The 21,307-nt window shown below is 43.3% G+C and overlaps 1 protein-coding gene across 2 annotated transcripts in view; it reads left to right on the top strand.

Moving 5' to 3' along the window:
• LOC142662081 (beta-2-glycoprotein 1-like) overlaps nt 1–21,307 on the top strand; it is a 76,654-nt gene that overhangs the window by 18,506 nt on the left and 36,841 nt on the right. For both annotated transcript variants that reach the window (XM_075839971.1, XM_075839970.1), the window contains exon 2: nt 20,581–20,712. In XM_075839971.1, the coding sequence (XP_075696086.1) occupies nt 20,581–20,712 (132 nt within the window). The remainder of the gene's footprint in view (nt 1–20,580; nt 20,713–21,307) is intronic.

The following is a 21,307-nucleotide window of genomic DNA, read 5'->3' as shown; positions in this document are numbered from 1 at the left end:
GATCTATATTTACCCCCAGTGTCTTCTGCAGCATGGCCCATCTCCTCCCCTGGGTCCTAGCGCTCGCTCAGACCCTTGTGTTCTTGAAGGGCCAGCGCGCGCCAAAAGTTCTTACCCAGTTTCCCTGGCTATTTAAGGTCCTCCCTCTCCCTACTTCTTTGCCAGAGAAATTTGGTTCCTATGTGATCTTTTGTGTTCTAAATATCCCTCCTGTCAAGTTTTGTATTTCTGTGTACTGACCTTTGCCTGTTTTTGACCATCCATGCTGGCCACCAGCCCCGACCATTTGCTACATTTACCATGATGAACTACTGCCACCTGCCCTGACCATTTGCTATGTTTACCATGCCTCCTGCCTTGACCTTAGCTCTCCAGACCACCCAGTACTTGGGAGACTATTCCGGGGTTATGGACCTGAGGTTCCCATGCAGTGAAGTTCACATCCCTGAACAGGGGTTAAAGGATGAACACCAGGGGTTCCCTAAGACTTCACTTCTCGGAGTATCCCCAAGTCAAATCGCTTGACAACAAGGTGGGTTCACACCGCCGCCTTCTGACCCAGTTACAGCCCATTCATCGGACATGGTGACATAGGATACACTGCACACACCAATTTCATGTCAGTACTTCCCTGGACACATCACAATAAAATCATCCTTTGATATTAATCTAAATGGTCAAACCATTGAAAAACAGATATCTTTTTCCTTTTCACTACGATATGCGTTTGAATATAATTTTGGTACACTGAAAGGCATTATACACTTACACTTAAAGGCTAAGGCCCCCTGCACATGGCTGTAGCAATCCCGACCACAGTCACCCACATTTGCGGGCCATGCTCCCATTATAAAGTAAAATAAAAAAAATAGAACATGTCCTGTTTTTTTCGGAGCCTTTCTACGGCCTGGACACCATCCCATAAATATACGGGAAGGTGTCCGTGGGCAATATAACTGAAAGGGTCTGTACTTTGATCCGCAATTATGGTTCACAGTCGCGGATCAAAATTACAGCCGTGTGCATGGAGCCTAAGTCTATGAGCTGGCGTACTGCAACCATTGTAATACTTATAAGTCTAAAGAGGCAGTGTAAATTATGCATGCCTATGACTAAGTATACCAGGAGTAGAGATGAGCGAACCGGGACAACCGAACCCGGTTTCGGTCCGAACTTCCGGTAAAGTTCGGTTCGCAGCGAATCCGAACTTCACCGGGTTCGGCCGAACCCGTTTTGACCGAACCCGGTCAAAAACATTATACAAATCGGCAGCCACTTATCTCTATCAATCACTGATAGAGAAAAGAGGCTGCTGATTAAAAATAAAATAAAAAGCATTTCATACGTACCCGGTCGTTGTCTTGTTGACGAGTCCCTCTTCTTCCTCCAGTCCGACCTTTTCTGACGCGGCAGCCTGTGATTGGCTGCAGAGGCCTCTGCAGCCTGTGATTGGCTGCAGAGGCCGCGGCAGCCTGTGATTGGCTGCTGCGCTCACATGGGCTGCATCGTCATCAAGGAATGTCGGGCCGGATGTCGAGAGGGACGCGTCACCAAGGCAACGGCCAGGAGACCGGACTGGAGGAAGCAGAAAGTTCTCGGTAAGTATGAACGTCTTTTTTTTTACAGGTACTGTGATCGGTAGTCACTGTCCATGGTACTGAAACAGTTACTGCCGATCAGTTAACTCTTTCAACACCCTGGACAGTGACTATTTAGGGTATGTGCACACACACTAATTACGTCCGTAAATGACGGACGTATTTCGGCCGCAAGTACCGGACCGAACACAGTGCAGGGAGCCGGGCTCCTAGCATCATAGTTATGTACGATGCTAGGAGTCCCTGCCTCTCTGCAGGACAACTGTCCCGTACTGTAATCATGTTTTCAGTACGGGACAGTAGTTCCACGGAGAGGCAGGGACTCCTAGCATCGTACATAAATATGATGCTAGGAGCCCGGCTCCCTGCAGGGTGTTCGGTCCGGTACTTGCGGCCGAAATACGTCCGTCAATTACGGACGTAATTAGTGTGTGTGCACATACCCTTACTGACGTCGCCTAGCAACGCTGCCGTAATGACGGGTGCACACATGTAGCCACCCGTCATTACGGGGCCTCATGCACACGACCATAAAAACACCCGTTATCACGGGTCGTAATTACGACCCGAAATAGCGGGCCCATAGACTTCTGTTAGCCACGGGTACCTTCCCGTTTTCTCACGAGAAGGTGCCCGTGCCGTTAAAAAGATAGAACATGTTCTATTTTTTTATTTTACGGGCCGTGCTCGTAATTACGACTCGTAACTACGGGCAGCCGGCCGCTTTTGCGAACCGTGCTGTCATTATAATTATAGCAGCACGGCCCGTAAAATAGAAAAATAGAACATGTTCTATTTTTTTAACGGCACGGGCACCTTCCCGTGAGAATACGGAAAGGTACCCGTGGGTAACAGAAGTCTATGAGCCCGTTATTGCGGGTCGTAATTACGACCCGCAATAACGGGTGTTTTTACGGTCGTGTGCATGATGGGAGCACGGCTCGGAAAAACGAACGGCTGCCCGTGCTCATCTCCTGAAATAATCTGTGCTGCCTTAAACTCTGTGGACAGGTCAGGATCCTGTTTCTTTTAAATGCTGCTAGGGAACCCGCTCGATCCACTATATAAGGCTACGCTACAGTGCAGCATTTAAAAGAAACAGGATCCTGACCTGTCCACAGAGTTTAAGGCAGCACAGAGTATTTCAGGAGATGAGCGTGCAGATTCAGTGCTGTTGTGAACTCTGCTCTTACCATTACGTAGCTCTCAGTCTGTTATCTCTCCTCCACTCCTGTCCTCAAGAACACCTTCACATGATTGGCAAGTCACCACGTAATGGTAAGAGCAGAGTTCACAGCAGCACAGAGTATTTCAGGAGATGAGCGTGCGGATCTTGTGCGTGGTGGTGACTTGCCAATCATGTGAACGTGTTATAGAGGACAGGAGTGGAGGAGATGTAACAGACTGAGCTACGTAATGGTAAGAACAGAGTTCACAGCAGCACAGAGTATTTCAGGAGAGGAGCGTGCAGATTCAGTGCTGCTGTGAACTCTGCTCTTACCATTACGTAGCTCAGTCTGTTACCTCTCCTCCACTCCTGTCCTCAATAACACCTTCACATGATTGGCAAGTCACCACCCCGCACAAGATCCGCACGCTCATCTCCTGAAATACTCTGTGCTGCTGTGAACTCTGCTCTTACCATTACGTGGTGACTTGCCAATCATGTGAAGGTGTTCTGGAGGACAGGAGTGGAGGAGAGGTAACAGACTGAGAGCTACGTAATGGTAAGTTCAGAGTTCGCAGCAGCACTGAATCTGCACGCTCATCTCCTGAAATACTCTGTGCTGCCTTAAACTCTATGGACAGGTCAGGATCCTGTTTCTTTTAAATGCTGCACTGTAGCGCAGCCTTATATAGTGGATCGAGCGGGTTCCCCAGCAGCATTTAAAAGAAACCGTGTTTGTGTATGTGTGTGTTTGTGTATATATGTGTGTTTGGGTATGTGACTTTGTCTGTTTTTGTTTTTATATGTGTGTGTGTATTTATGGGTGTGTTTGTGTATATGTGTTTTGTGTATATGTTTGTGTATATATGGGTGTATATGTTTGTGTGTAGATGTTTGTGTGTGTTTTTGTATATGTGTATATGAGTGTGTGTTTGTGTGTATATATGGGTGTGTTTGTGTATATGTGTTTGTGTATATGTGTGTTTGGGTATGTGTGTTTTTGTTTGTATATGTGTTTGTGTATATGTGTTCGTGTATGTGTGTATAACTGTGTGTGTGTGTGTTTGGATATGTGTGTTTTTGTTTGTATATGTGTGAGTTCGTGTATATGTGTGTGTTTGTCTGTTTATGTGTGTGTGTATATCTTGTTGTGTTTGTGTATATATGTGTGTGTCTGTGTATGGTTGTTTGTTTGTGTGTGCGTGTATATATGTGTGTAGGTGAGTAGAAGTATTGGTATTGTTCACATTGATAACTGTTTTTTTATGTTGTTGCAGATTTTGATGTACCGATTGGACTACATCTTCGATTCGTTGGACTACTGCGTAGATCTACGTTTTTTCAAATTTTAATAAAATGGTTAACGAGGGTTTTGTTGGGGATTTCTTATTTCAATAAAAAAGAATTGTCTTTGTGGTTTTTTTTCAAACTTTATTAGTGCCTAGATAATGGCAGTTGGCTGATTGACAGCGTCCATTATTAAGGCGGTTCTTAGTGTTAGCCGGTGCAGAGGCTAGCACTAACCACCCATTATTACCCCGGTACCCACCACCACCAGGGGTGCCGGGAAGAGCTTGGTACGATCCAGTACCCGACTATCTGTTGTGATGGTCGGGTACTGGGGCGGCCGTAGGCTGGTATTATGAGGCTGGGAAGGGCCAAAATCAGTGGACCTTCCCACCCTTGTAATGCTAGGCTGCTGCTGCTGTGTTGTATCGGGCTGGTTATAAAAATGGGGGGGACCCCCACGTCGTTTTTTTTTTGGAATTTAACAAATTTAGCAATAGACGGGTCCCCCACATTTTTAATAACCAGCCATATACAAGGCCGCAGCAGTCTGGCATTACATGGGTGGGAAGGGCCACTGGTTTTGTCCATTCCCAGGCTAATAACACTGTGTTGTATGTGGCTGGTTATGATAAATTGGGTGGAACCCCATGTCTTTTTAAAAAAAAAAATGTAAATAAATAAATAATTTAAAAAAATGACGTGGGGTCCCCCCCCACTTTTATAACCAGCCAGATACAACACAGCAGCAGCAGCCTAGCATTACAAGGGTGGGAAGGTCCACTGTTTTTGGCCCTTCCCAGCCTCATAATACCAGCCTGCGGCCGCCCCAGGGCCCGACCATCACAACAGATGGTCGGGTACTGGATCGTACCTGGCTCTTCCCGGCACCCCTGGTGGTGGTGGGTACCGGGGTAATAATGGTGGTTAGTGTTAGCCTCTGCACCGGCTAACAATAAGCCTCGCCTTAGTAATGGATGTTGTCACTCAGACAGCGGCCATTACTAAAGTGGTAATAATAAAATTTGAAAAGAAAAAGACAAAGATATAGATAAAATATTTTATTGAAATAAAGCACCCCCAACACAACCCTCATTAACCATTTTATTGTAGAAAAAAAAAACGTCATCTAAGTAGTCCTCGAAACCGACGTAGTCCAAACACCAAACCTGTAAAAATGAAATAAAACATGTTGTAGGCTTAGATTCAGTTTAATGTGTGATACTGACTGTTATACCATGTATAGAAGCCTCCCGTGAAGTTGACTTAGATACAGGGCGCCAGCAGACAGTATCATACATGGCCATACATACATATATACAAATATACATACATACATATATACAAACATACATACATATATACAAGCATGCACATATATACATACATGCAAACATACACACATATATACATGCAAACTAACACACATATATACATGCAAACTATCATACATACATACACACACACATGAAAACATACATACTTACAAACAAACATGCAAAGATACATACATACATATATACAAGCATGCACAAATATACATGCAAACATAAATACATGCAAACATAATTACATACATGCACATATATATAAACATACATGCAAACATACATGCAAAAATAAAAACATGCAAACATACATACATGCACATATATACATACATACATGACAACATACATACATGCAAACATACATACATGCAAACATACATACACACATGCAAACATATATACATGCAAATATACATACAAACATGCACATGTATACATACATGCCAACATACATGCAAACATACATGCACATATATACATACATACATGACAACATACATACATGCAAATATACATACATACACACATGCACATATATACATACATGCACATATATACATACATGACAACATACATACATACATACATGACAACATACATACATATATATATACACACATGCAAATATACATACAAACATGCATACATACATGCAAACATACATTCATGCAAACACACATACATGCAAACATACATACATACATACATACAAATATACATACACACATGCACATATATACATACATGACAACATACATACATACATGACAACATACATGCAAAAATACATACATGCAAACATACATACATACATACATGCAAATATATACATGCAAATATACATACAAACATGCACATATATACATACATGCCAACATACATGCAAACATACATGCACATATATACATACATACATGACAACATACATACATGCAAATATACATACATACACACATGCACATATATACATACATGCCAACATACATGCACATATATACATACATGACAACATACATACATGACAACATACATACATATATATATATATATATATATACACACATGCAAATATACATACAAACATGCATACATACATGCAAACATACATTCATGCAAACACACATACATGCAAACATACATACATACATACAAATATACATACACACATGCACATATATACATACATGACAACATACATACATGACAACATACATGCAAAAATACATACATGCAAACATACATACATGCAAATATATACATGCAAATATACATACAAACATGCACATATATACATACATGCCAACATACATGCACAGATATACATACATACATACATGACAACATACATACATGCCAACATACATACATACATACATGCCAAAAAATAATAATAATACGTTCATACTTACTTTCCTCCTGTCCGGCCTCCAGCGATGACGTTTCATTCATGTCGCCGCTGCAGCCTGTGATTGGCTGCAGAGGCGGTCACGTGGGATGAAGCGTCATCCTGACGTGCGTGACCGCCACTACAGCCTGTGATTGGCTGCAGCGGCGAAAGGGATGAAACGTCATCGCTGGAGGCCGGACAGGAGGAAAGTAAGTACGAACGTATATTTTTTATTTTTTTATTGCATTTAAATTGTATTTTCCGCGCGCCGAGCATGTACTGTGAAGGTTGCTGAAAGAGTTAGTGCAGCCCATTAACTCTATCAGCACCCTGGACAGTAGCATGCTCGGCGCACGTAAGTGACAGGTTCGGTCAGAACTAGTTCGGTCCGAACCGAACTTTTTTGTGAAATTCGGCGAACTAGCCGAACCGAACTTTTGATAAGTTCGCTCATCTCTAACCAGGAGATTAAGAGATAATGCGCTTGTAGGCTAAGTCCAGATGCATGATCACTGCTCCAATTCCGACATAGTCTCTTCCTTGTACATATCACAATATAATAATTTTCATCTTTTATTTATATGATACTAATTAAAATAGTCAAGTATAGACTGCTGAAAAAATACATCTTTTGTAGCATGAAACGTGTTTATATATAACCTTAGAACATTGCAACTGCTATATTACTTACAATTTCTAAGAGGTAGTTTTAATTTTGTATGTCTGCGAATCAATTTACCAGAAGATTAAGTTCTGACTGAGATATAATGTGTTTGTACGTCCAAGCGCACTGTTCCGATTTTGATACTTGGCTTCCCAACTGTTAATACCATGTCGCTGAAAAAGCACCTGAAGTTTCGATTCATGTGCACTGTTAGACCCTGATCACACGGAGGATTTTGCAGTCAGAAGAAATCTGCCTCAAAGTTCCCTCAAGAATGCAGCAATTTTCGCAGCGTTTATCCCCCGCGTCCATTAATTTTAATGGGAGGTCAGAGGCGGAGCCGCAGCAGGAAAGAACATGTCGCTTTTCTTTTCTAAAAGCCGCTCTGGGAAAAAAAAAGCCTCCGCCTCCATTGAAATCAATGGGAGGCATTTCGGATGTTTTTGGTGCTGATTCCAACGCGGTTTCCGCATCAAAATCAGCGCCAAAAAACTATGTGTGAACTGGGCCTTACAATTTTGAAACTTAGTCCTTTAATAGAGACACACTCTGGCTGAGAAATTAAAGTCCCTGCTCATGCACAATGCCTGAATTTCAACACAATCCATCAATCAAGTAAAGTATACGGCTCTCTTGAACTCAGAGATTGGCCAACTTGTAAGAGCCGCTATTGAATATGCACCATGGCGATCACTAAATCAGTGGGCATGGCCGTAGGTAGCCCTCTGAGTGCTCAGTTTTTAGGGAAACCTCCTATTGACATAATACAAGGTTTTATAAACCTAGAACTCGTCGTCTCCGCCATCTTTGCCCGATATACCCCTGAGGATCTACCTCGGCGAAACATGCCTTGTTGGCTAAGTAAGTTGTTTTTTATCCACATTAGACGGTCACATGACAGGGTCTGTGTTATATTTGATAGAGTACTAAGTAGCGATTGCTACTCAATACATCTCTTCTACTGCTAGATAGCAGAGATTGATCGGCCTTGTACATATTTGTATGAAATGGTTCACAGAACCCCAACGTTTTTTTTTTAGAATTTTGTGAGGCTAAGTGCCTTCTAATAAAGGGCTGTGCCTTCTAATGAAGGTTATAATTTTTAAATATTCCTTATTACTAAGAAATAAATTCAGTTACAATGGATTAGTAGAGCAGCAAATAGAGTTTTGCTGCCTTAATGGCAAATTGTATTGGTGATTAATATTTTTTTTCCTTTTCTTTTGTTATTTATGCGAGTTGAGTAGTTTATAAATTAGGTGCATTTTGCATCAGCAATCTTTATATTAAGACTGGCGTATGAAATGCCAGTCTTAATAAATCTGTCCCATAGTGTTCTAACATAGCTCTATATTTTGTTTTTCAGAAAAATTTAAAACTCAGCTTTGTGTGATGAAGTGTGGGAGAGATGATGGCTAGGCTGCGTGTGAAACAGGTGTTATACAAAGATTGAACGATGACAAGATGATTGAAACATATGATTATAAGTATACATTTTGATAAATGACTGGTCTCGTCTCTATTCCCAGTGGGCTAGTTTTTTCAATTGATAGATATGGTTTACTTTATGGGTCCATTGTAAAATTAATGTCTGTGTCTGAAATTTTCCAGGACAGAGGGATGACTTTTTCAATGGTTTTGGTTGTGAGATATCACGCTGCAGCTAGTTATCAGAGTCAAGATAAACTCGGCTACATCTATAAGCTTCTGAGCATTCCAGTAATCATCGCAGTTCAGTTTCCCTACAGTGCAACCACAGGGGAAAGCATTACATGCGCCCAGGGCCGCATCAGGAATTTCAGGGCCCCCTACAGCTAAATTTTCTGTGCCCCCCTACCGTGGCACCACCTGTTAACGGTACTCCGTCCAGCACTATATCATGGTACCCAGGGCCGCCATCAGGGGGGGTATTATGGGTACTGATGTGAGAGGCCCGGCCAAACCTAATTGAAAGGGGGGCCTGGCAACTGCTGCGACTTGCCTTTGGTAGAAAAAAAAACAGGCCCCTGCAATGGGGCTTGTTTTTTTCACCAAAAGAATGTCGTGAGCTGCGGGCCCCCCTTTCAATTAGGTTTGGCCGGGCCTCTCACATCAGTACCCATAATACCCCCCCTGATGGCGGCCCTGGGTAGCATGGGGGTCGTCATAGGGGCCGTCAAACACTGCCGCCCGTGCGACCGATCGCGTGCACCCGCAAACTCCCGCGCATGCGCACCCGCGACCGCCTGGAACCGCGCACCGAATTTTGAGGCAGATATTGACCTGCCCACACTATCTTGCCGCGTTTTTTGCCCGCGGCGATTGAGGACAGCAGACAAAAAACGCAGGGAAAAATGCATTTTCTGCCTCCCATTGATTTCGATGGGAGGTCAGAGGCGGAACCGCGGCAAGAAAGGACGTGCTGCTTTTTCTTTTTTCCACGACTGGCTCCCATTGATTTCAGATTAAATCAATGGGAGGCGGTTTTGGAAGTTCTTTGGTGCTGATTCTGACGCAGTGTCCGAGTCAATATCAAGGCCCAAAAACTTTGTGAACTGGGCCTTATTGTTAGGGCTTATTCAGACGAACGTGTAATACGTCCGTGCAACGCGCGTGATTTTCACACGCCTCGCATGGACCTATGTTACTCTATGGGGCCGTGCAGACTGTCAGTGATTTTCACACGCCTCACACGGACCTATGTTACTCTATGGGGCCGTGCAGACTGTCAGTGATTTTCACGTAGCGTGTGTCCGCTGCATAAAACTCACGACATGTCCTATATTTGTGCGTGGTTGGCGCATCACGCACCCATTGAAGTCAATGGGTGTGTGAAAATCACGCCCAGCACTTCCGCAGCAGTATAAACTATGAATGAAAACAGAAAAGCACCACGTGCTACAAACATACAAACAGAGTGTCATAATGATGGCGGCTGCGCGAAAATCATGCAGCCACGCATCATATGCTGCTGACACACGGAGCTGTTATGGACCTTTTGCATGCGCAAAACGCCATGTTTTTGCGCACGCAAAAAGCACACGCTCGTGTAAATCCGGCCTTAGGGTAGGAACACACTAGGCATGAACGCTGCGGATTTTATGCAACACATTTTATTGTGGATAATCTGCAGCGTATTACAGTCGCAGCAGAGAGGATGAGATATGAACAAATCTCATCCACACGCTGCAAAAAAAATGGACCTGCAGTGTGACTTTTTAAGCCGCAGCGTGTCAATGTATTCTGTGGAATCGCTGCTCCTCTGTTGCGGAAATGCTGCGGTTCTGCCGCAAAAATCACACATGAGAAGAAAAAAAAAGGCACTTTTTTTAATTTATAAAAAAGTTTAGACTTACCCCGGCCGTAGTCCTGGTGACACGATCCTCTATTCTTAGCGCAGCTCGGCCTCCTGTCATGACGTTTCATCCCATGTGACTGCTGCAGCGGTCACATGGTCTACAGCGTCATCCCAGGAGGCGGGGCTACGTTCAGAAGAGAGAGATGCGTCACCAGGACTACGGCCTAAATTTTTTTTCCCTGCAGGATTCCCGCAGCGGACATGCGTCACGAAACCTGCGCCACTATTTGGTGCGGTTTTGCTGTCGGAATTCCCTGCGGCTACCGGGGCAGATAAGCTGTGGAGTTTTACTCAGCATATCCGCCTAGTGTGTCCCTTATGATGTTGCTCCTGGAGCTGCTGCCGGTCTCTAAATAGGAAATTGGTCCAGTAGAATTTGGAATTTTTTTTTTTTGTGAACCAGCTTAAAAAAAGACAAAACTTTTGTGTTAGGGCCTGTTCACATCACCGTTCGCTTCCGCTCCGGGGTTCCGTCTGAGGTTTCCGTCGGGTGAACCCCGCAACGGAAAGTGAAAGTGACGGCACAGCTTCCGTTTCCGTCAGCATTAGCGCAGTCGACTCCGCTATTGATTCCGTCCGAAAACCTGCCGGAATGGTGACGAACGGAAACCATTAGCGATGTTTCCGTCACCATTGAGAGCAATGGTGACTGAAACGGAAGCTGTGCTGTCACTTTCACTTTCCGTTGCGGGGTTCACCCGACAGAAACCTCAGACGGAACCCCGGAGCGGAAGCGAACGGTGATGTGAACAGGCCCTAACACAAAAGTTTTTTATTTTTTTAAGCTGGTTCACAAAAAAAAATAATTCCAAATTCTACTGCACCAACTGCCTATTTAGAGACCGGCAGCAGCTCCAGGAGCGACATCATAAGGGACACACTAGGCGGATATGCAGAGTAAAACTACACAGTTTATCCGCCCCGGTAGCCGCAGGGAATTCTGCCAGCAAAACCGCACCAAATAGTGGCGCAGGTTTGGTGAGGCGTGTCCGCTGCGGGAATCCTGCAGGGAAAAAAAGGTTTCGACTTGCCCCGGCCGTAGTTTAGATGACGCATCTCTCTCTTCTGAACGTAGCCCCGCCTCCTGGGATGACGCTGTAGACCATGTGACCGCTGCAGCAGTCACATGGGATGAAACGTCATGACAGGAGGCGGGGCTGCGCTAAGAATAGAGGATCGCGTCACCAGGACTACGGCCGGGGTAAGTCTAAACTTTTTTATAAATGTAAAAAAGTACCTTTTTTTTTTCTCATGTGTGATTTTTGCGGCAGAACCGCAGCATTTCCGCAACAGAGGAGCAGCGATTCCACAGAATACATTGACACGCTGCGGCTTAAAAAGCCACACTGCAGGTCCATTTTTTTTGCAGCGTGTGGATGAGATTTGTTCATATCTCATCCCCTCTGCTGCGACTGTGATACGCTGCGGATTTTCCACAATAAAATGTGTTGCATAAAATCCGCAGCGTTCATGCCTAGTGTGTTCCTACCCTAAGGCCGGATTTACACGAGCGTGTGCTTTTTGCGTGCGCAAAATCGTGGCGTTTTGCGCATGCAAAAGGTCCATAACAGCTCCGTGTGTCAGCAGCGTATGATGCGCGGCTGCGTGATTTTCGCGCAGCCACCATCATTATGACACTCTGTTTGTATGTTTGTAGCACGTGGTGCTTTTCTGTTTTCATTCATAGTTTATACTGCTGCGGAAGTGCTGGGCGTGATTTTCACGCACCCATTGACTTCAATGGGTGCGTGATGCACGAACAATGCACAAATATCGGACATGTCGTGAGTTTTACGCAGAGGATACACGGACACACGCTGCATGAAAATCACTGGCAGTCCGCATAGAGTAACATAGGTCCGTGCGAGGCGAGTGAAAATCACGCACGTTGCACGGACGTATTACACGTTCGTCTGAATAAGCCCTAACAATAAGGCCCAGTTCACAGAGTTTTTGGGCCTTGATATTGACTCGGACACTGCGTCAGAATCAGCATCAAACAACTTCCAAAACCGCCTCCCATTGATTTAATCTGAAATCAATGGGAGCCAGTCGCGGAAAAAAGAAAAAGCAGCACGTCCTTTCTTGCCGCGGTTCCGCCTCTGACCTCCCATCGAAATCAATGGGAGGCAGAAAATGCATTTTTCGCTGCGTTTTTTGTCTGCTGTCCTCAATCGCCGCAGGCAAAAAACGCAGCAAAAAACGCAGCAAGATAGTGTGGGCAGGTCCAAATCTGCCTCAAAATTCTTTAAGGAATTTTGAGGCAGATTTTTTCGGCCTGCAAAATACTCTGTGTGAACAGGGCCATACATAAACAGCACTTTGAGACATTTTACTCACTGTGTCAGAAGAGCTGCTCCCACTCCAGTCCTCGTCAGGCGATGTCTTCGGTCCAGATGTCGCCCTTCACCTCCAGGCAATGGCGGGGATCGAAGAACTCCTGCCGCCGCGCAAGAACTGGACTCCTCCCCCTCTCCTTTCGCAGCTACGCTCTGGAGGAGGCGGAGTCGGACGAGGAGGCAGAGTCGGACGAGGAGGCGCTGGACGAGGAGGCGGAGGAGGAGGACGAGGAGGCGGAGGACGAGGAGGCGGAGTCCGAGGCGTGCCAGCAGGTAATTAGACTGTGCGCCGCTGTCCTGGCTGTTCTTTCCAGTTGATTGGTCGCTGTACTTTTGGTGCGTGCGCACCGCATCCCTCTCAGCGGCGGGCACGAGCGGGTTGCTTTCCGGCGTGTCCGGTCGTTTGCGCGCGTTTGCGTTAACGAGCGCGCCGGTGCATGCTTGCGGTCGTTCGCGCGCTGTGTTTCGCGGCGGTGTTAGATGAGAGGGGGGCCCGCAGCTCACGGCGGTGTTTGACGAGAGGGGGGCCCGCAGCTCACGACATTGCTTTGGTGAAAAGAACAGTCCCCATTGCAGGGGCCTGTTTTTTTCTACCAAAGGCAAGTCGCGGCAGTTGCCGGGCCCCCCTTTCAATTAAGTTTGGCCGGGCCCCCTACAGTAGTACCCCTAATACCCCCCTGATGGCGGCCCTGCATGCGCCCCATTTGAATCACTAGTTTGTCTGTGTAAAACCTATGGGGACGGGGAGCAGGGGAAGGGGGGAACTGCTGGGGGGAGATGCAGATGCTGGTGCTTCTAGTAAGTGTTTTACTAAATCCAGCACTGAGGTAAGACAGTTAAACGCTTACTAGAAGCAGCATGGAGGACATTACACAACAATAAGGAGCAGTGTAGATTTGAATCAAGCAGGCTGAGATAAAACATTAGAAGCTGTGTGTGTGTCTTTCCCTTCTATCTCCCTCTTTGCTCACCTCCCCTCTCCATAAACCTCTATGGGCAGCTGTAACCTAATCCCTCAGTGAGCTGTCTTGATCTCTTCTTCACTGAATATTGATTTTAGCAGTGATTTGCGAATGAATGATCAAGTGCAGGAGGCAAAGGTAGTGGGAGAAATGGCTGATATGTCGAGAAAGAGGCATTTTTCTCTAAAAATATATATTGCAAAGTTTCTTAGACTCGCTTGCACTATTGATTTAGGGGAATAAATTTAAACAAAGGTAATGTCTACTTCCTAATTACTTAGGTATACAGTAACTAATTCAGCTTTACACTGCACCATAGCTGTGGTAAATATTTGTAATGCTTGTTATACATTCTATGCAGTGTTGTAGGCTGGAGAAACAAGTTCATTATTGCAGCTTTTACCGTTTTGTTACTAGGTGAATAAGGAAATACTCTAATGTTCTAAGTTACTACCAGCTGTGCTGATGAGCAGTAAGAGTTTTGCAGCCCACTGTTGGTATCTTTGGTTACTAATACATTCAGTGATCACATATCCTTATAGTCAAGCAATATATAGCAATGTAATCCTCATCGTACACAATTCTCACTATGTTAAATCGAGGTTTGTTTAAAGATTCCATTGACATCTAGTGAGAACTATTAGTATTACACAATTGCTTAAAAGCCAGCCAAATATGTTCTTTCCCTGATAATAAAAGTTTACATATTTTGGTCCTTTTCCTCTATATACCCTTTTCACACTTAGTCCTTCTGTGCTACCTCCTCTGCCTCACTTCTGTTGCTCCTTTAATAGAAGAGGTGGCCCTCACATCGCTACTTTGCTATATCTTTTGAAGCTTTCAAATAAAAAACTTAAAGTGACATTGAATGCATAGAATTTATTTGTTTAACCAATATGTTATTCTTTTTCTAGTTTTAGCTATTTTTATTAGCTCAAAAATTCAATATTTGGATAAGCACATCTGTTTCATTTTGGGGTGTAACTGGATTTGATGATTTGGCAAATGCTTGACTAATTGATAACCTCAAAATGTGAATGTTAAAACTTGTAAATAGTTTTTTTCAAAGAAATCTTAGTAAAGAAAGGGATTTCTGGATCTACACATGGTGAAGGTCATTTAAAGGGGTTGTCTCCTTTCTTTATCCCCTATTAGGGCTTGTGCCTGCCTTAAACTACAGAGATAAATTGTCTTAAAGAGGCTCTGTCACCAGATTTTGCAACCCCTATCTGCTATTGCAGCAGATAGGCGCTGCAATGTAGATTACAGTAACGTTTTTATTTTTTAAAAACGAGCATTTTTGGCCAAGTTATGACCATTTTTGTATTTATGTAAATGAGGCTTGCAAAAGTACAACTGGGCGTGTTTACAGTAAAGGTACAACTGTCTTGTGTGTACATCGGGGCGTTTTTACTTCTTTTACTAGCTGGGCGTTAGGAATGGGAGTGTATGATGCTGACGAATCAGCATCATCCACTTCTGTTCGTTAACACCCAGCTTCTGGCAGTGCAGACACACAGCGTGTTCTCGAGAGATCACGCTGTGACGTCACTCACTTCCTGCCCCAGGTCCTGCATCGTGTCGGCCACATCGGCACCAGAGGCTACAGTTGATTCTGCAGCAGCATCAGCGTTTGCAGGTAAGTAGCTACATCGACTTACCTGCAAACGCCGATGCTGCTGCAGAATCAACTGTAGCCTCTGGTGCCGATGTGTCCTCGCTGGTCCGACACGATGAGGACCTGGGGCAGGAAGTGAGTGACGACACAGCGTGATCTCCCGAGAACACGCTGTGTCTGCACTGCCAGAAGCTGGGCGTTCTGAAGAGAAGTGGATGATACTTCTCGTCAGAACGCCCAGCTAGTAAAAGAAGTAAAAACGCCCCGATGTAACACACATAATACACGCCCAGATGGACTTTTACTTTAAACACGCCCAGTTGGACTTTAGCAAGCCTCATTTGCATAAATACAAAAATGGTCATAACTTGGCCAAAAATGCTCGTTTTTAAAAAATAAAAACGTTACTCGTATCTACATTGCAGCGCCGATCTGCTGCAATAGCAGATAGGGGTTGCAAAATCTGGTGACAGAGCCTCTTTAAAGATAATAGATCATTTTCTGCTACTCAAACCTGATAATAACAGTCAAGCCAGTGAAGGGACTGGCAGGGAGGAGAGGTGGTAAATGAATGAGGGGAGAGACGGATTAAGGCTATGTTCACACGGGGTCTTTTGCCGAGTTTTTTGACGCGGAAACCGCGTCGCAAAACTCGGCAGAAACGGCCCGAGAACGCCTCCCATTGATTTCAATGGGAGGCGTCGGCGTCTTTTTCCCGCGAGCAGTAAAACTGCCTCGCGGGAAAAAGAAGCGACATGCCCTATCTTCGGGCGCTTCCGCGTCCGACCTCCCATTGACTTCAATGGGAGGCAGGAGAAAGCGTGTTTTATGCCCGCGGCGCTCAATGGCCGCGGGCGAAAAACGGCGCGATAATTGCTATTCACACGGAGAATTTTGGGGGAGGAATATCTGCCTCAAAATTCCGTTTGGAGCTTTGAGGCAGATATTCCTCCCCCAAAATACTCCGTGTGAACATAGCCTAAGCAGGCAGCAGAGTTGAAGATGGATTGCAGAGGTGCAAGATTGTCAGAGGGGAGGCCACAGAGGAGGGGGTTGCAATTGTCTAGATAGGATATGATGAGATAGGTAAAGCTAAATAAGCTGTCAAGCACAATATATATTAATCATTTTTGCAGATAGCATAAGGGTTATAAGGGCACCAGAGTGGGTTCCTTCATTAATCATAGAACAATAGCAAAGGGAAATCCAAGACTCCAAGGTGCTCTATTGCTACGTGTAGAAAAATGACTCCCACCAATTATTCCCACCATTGAGAATTTCTTTTAATTTGCACTAACTGTAACTTTGACCTTCTAAGTGTTTACTGGTAAAAGAAAAAAAAAACACTTTTTTTCTTCAAGTAGGGCACAGCACAGTAAATTATAATCATATATGAGACTGGCACTCAACCTCAAACTAAGAGAAATAAAAGCAGTTTTGCACCTCTGCCCTGTTTTGTGCCAAGGCATCTCAGCTGCTATTAGTAAACATTATTTTTTCAGTGTGTGTGTGTGTGTGTGTGTGTGTATATATATATATATATATATATATATATATATATATATATAATAGAAATCTTGCAGCACTCCAAAAGTGTGAAAAAAAGTGGTTTTATTCAGCCAACAAACAGCAACGTTTCTGTCCTACAATAGGACCTTTATCAAGCATGGTGACATACTGAATGATAACGGTTTATAAAGGGCAAAAGAGCATTTGCATAATTAATCTCATTAAAATACAAATAGAGTGCAAAGTGACAGAATTACAAAGCATTGTGTATATGAATGGTATCAAATACAATCAAAATATTGATACATAAAGTGCACGTGCAGAAACATTTAAAATAAACAACACTATCGCATAATAAACATGCAATAATACAAGATTACAACATAATCAAATATACAACAGTTGTGTCAGAACCAGTCACGTTAGTTCCCCTCACCAATCAGAGCTTCAGGACCTTCATCATCCAAATTGCGTACAGGCTATATGTATAACAGCACTCAGTACATAAAGCATGGTGTTGTAAGATATACGGGTGTGTGTATATAAGTTGCCGACATCCGGTTAGAGGACCGGAAGTTTGTACGTCGCTATGCAACAGGATGCTTCAGGAGCACAGTAATAACAACGCATTCACCGCCCGAGCACCTCCCTCGCAAAGCGTTCACCGTTGTCAAGCAACAACCAATCACAGAGCACTGTGTGATTAAAGAGGTACATGTTGTAACGTAGTTACCGTTGGTATCGCATACAGTCCCAATCAAGTAAAAGATCAAAACTTGATCTAAAAATTGGCTCGTGGAGACAGTCAGTGTAATTATAACAATGTTTATAATGATTCATACATGTTGGCGGATACAGAGCACCCAAAGGTCCACACGCGGGTATACTAGATCCCTGTCCACACTTCCGTGGTCAAGAGGGAACTAGCCCCCAGGAACTATAGGATCCAACCACACACCATGTAATGTATATGGGGAATCCAAACAGATCACAAACGTGTAACGGACCTATGTTCGTCGATGCAATGTCAAGACCGCAAAAGCGATATCCAAAGAAATATATATATGTCTGGGTATTTAACCACATCTTATCTACTGACTATCCCCATACAAGACAAGAAATATTGCTGCAAGATTTCTATTTTTATATACTGCCTTGTCCTTGGATCTGGACGACTTGCTTGGCACCTACACATTTGTTTCTAGTGAGTGCTGCTGCTTTCTATTGCTATATATATATATATATATATATATATATATATATAAACATACATATATATACATGTATATATATATATATATATATATATATAGACATATATATACATATAGGTAGAGTTAGTGTATTTTCTATATCAAGGATGTCCGGCTAACTGCTGGTATGGTAGCATAGAAGCACGTTTCATATCATATTTTTCAGATGTATCCGTAGCCGTGCGCCTCCCAAATCAACTGTGATTTTAACCTCAATTTGATGTTCCCTAAGTTCCTCCAGACCTAGTGATGCCAATGACCTCTTGGCAAAGTTGTAGTGCTCGCAGCAGATTGTCCTCTCATAGGAATACATGCTGTCCACACAGTGGTGCCACCCTGCATGTATCCCACATTAAAATATCCATACAGTAGTGTAGACAGAATAGTAGTGCCAGCACAGTAATGTCATACACACAGAATAGCCAATAAAATGTTGCCTCCACATAGCAGAAACCATACAACAATCACATAAAGGGGCCTACAGAGTAGTTACTGCTACAGAAATGGGGTGGGACAAAGTCTTTTAGTGCCCAAAGCAGGGTTTTGATCATGATAACTGTTAGACGGACAATCACTCATTAAATTGCCTTTGGCACACTAAATTGAAGTGCTCATGGTACATTACCCCAGCACCTATAGCATTATCAGCAGCTTGGTCAAGAAAAAAAGAAAGGCAGAGCATTTTTTTTAAATCAATGAATTGCGCCCATCCCACCATAATGGCTCCTTAGGCAAGTACCTCCTTTGCCTACACCTTATCCAGGCCCTGATGCCCTCACCAATGCACCAGGCTGAGTGTTCCTATAATACAACACAATTATTTCCTCTGTAAAAATACTGCTCTCTACCAACAGGGACTTTAAGCAGCCTCTCAAATCTAGATATATGGTTCCAAAATGTTAGAAAAAACGATCACTCTCTGATGAAGGCGCTCCTGCACTTGCGTGGAAGATTTAGCCGAATCCCCAGTCATGGAAGAATCTCTCAGTGGGTAGGATATATAAATAACTTTATTTCATAAAAAAACGAACAGCATATGTCTCTATAGTGGAACAGGAAGCTACGCATTTCGACCTAGGACTGAGGTCGAATTTTTATGAAATTAGGCTAGTTATATATCCTACCCGCAGAGAGAATCTTCCACAACTGGGGATTCGGCTAAATCTTCCACGCAAGTGCAGGAGCGTCTTGATAAGAGAGTGATCATTTTTTCTAACATTTTGGAAACTTTTCTCCACATCGGCTCCCGTCAACTACTTAGCACAACTCCAAAAGATGAGTGTATTTCTCACATACACAACTGTGCCATCACTATCCACCCTGTATGTACACTATCACCCCAGAGGAGCGCTCTGTGTCTGTTTTCTTTTTTCCTCGTAACATTGTCAAATCTAGATATATGTGTTTATACCGATTTGTTCAGTCAGAGACTAGAGAAGTCCATCCATGATTGATATTTTTTATTAGTGCAGAAGTATGGTATCCAAAGACAGTGGTGGAAACCTTGACTGTCATATTGAATTCTAGACACTTGTTTGTCAAGGAGTTGTAGGGACAGGATCGGCATGGCGGAGACCTGCATGCATGTGTTCTGTGCGACCGCTGTTCTATAATGACAGTATATGAATATGTTCGTCTGCCTGTATACTATATGATTAGACATCAGGCTTGTTGAGTTCATAATGTAAAAACAAGATTCCTGAGATCATGTTTATTCTGTATTTTTATGATGGCACCATCATTTATTATTATTGTTTAGTCTTTCTCAATTAGGGTACCCTGGAATTCTGGGGTTCCTTAGAGCTCGCTCAAGGATTCCCCCAAAAAACATCAGCAGGAAGACCCATTACTTTTACAGCAAGGGTAGACAAATTTCGTCCTGCTCAAAGAATGCTTGACAAAGCATTCAACAAATCTTTGCTAGAATATAGTGAATTAAAGATTGTTTGACCTTCATACTTTACACCAACTTTCTTTGATCTACGAATGAAAATAGGGGTCCCACAGGTATTTAAAGAAAAAGTTAATGTAAAAAGGGCTGGGAATTACTGTTCTATACTAAATGATTGGTTGGTCAATTGATTACTTGTTTCATTCATTCATTCATTACTTTTCTGAATGTTACAGATCTTTGCCCCTCAAGAAAGAAAACTTCTATAGGTTATACTTGCCAAAAAGCTTGTACAAAGGACCAAGACTGTCCGAAGAAGAAGCTGAAATGTTTTTGTGATGGAGATTGTGGCATGAGCTGCGTGACACGTAAGTCTACATTTTGTATCATTAGACGAGTGAACAAGTCATTGTGAACAAACACAATAAGAACTAATATCTAATTATGCAGCTTTCAGATGTTAAAACTTAGGCATTTACTTACGGATAGTATGTAGATTTATCTCTATAAGACATTGTTCATGGACACATTTGTTACAAAAGTCTTCTTCCCAGATCATGTTCCAAAAACACATTTCCAAAAGAATCTATGCCACCTAGAATAAATCAGCATATAAATGTTCTTGTTACTTTATCACACTTAATAAACTATAACGGGTTGTTAATAGTGATTCTCCAGGACACTATAAATAGATTTCAATTAGCAGAACATAAGATGTGCCCTAATTTCCTAATATAGTGTCTATTACCCATACCTTTCCAAGCGCTGGGGCTGTGGGTACAGGAAATTATTGTTTGTCAGCTTGTATTACGGCCAATGATACATCAAAGATCCTTATAGACATATCCAATATCTATGGTCATCTATGTGCCAGTAGGGGTCCCCAAAATCAGCGCTTGGGGAATGAATTGTAAAAAAAAAGCTAGATTAGGAAATTGGAGCATGACTTTTGCTGTTCTAATT

This window comes from Rhinoderma darwinii, chromosome 10, assembly GCF_050947455.1.
Source record: "Rhinoderma darwinii isolate aRhiDar2 chromosome 10, aRhiDar2.hap1, whole genome shotgun sequence".
NCBI classification, from domain to species: Eukaryota; Metazoa; Chordata; class Amphibia; order Anura; family Rhinodermatidae; genus Rhinoderma; species Rhinoderma darwinii.
This window is presented reverse-complemented; position numbering and strand designations above follow the sequence as displayed.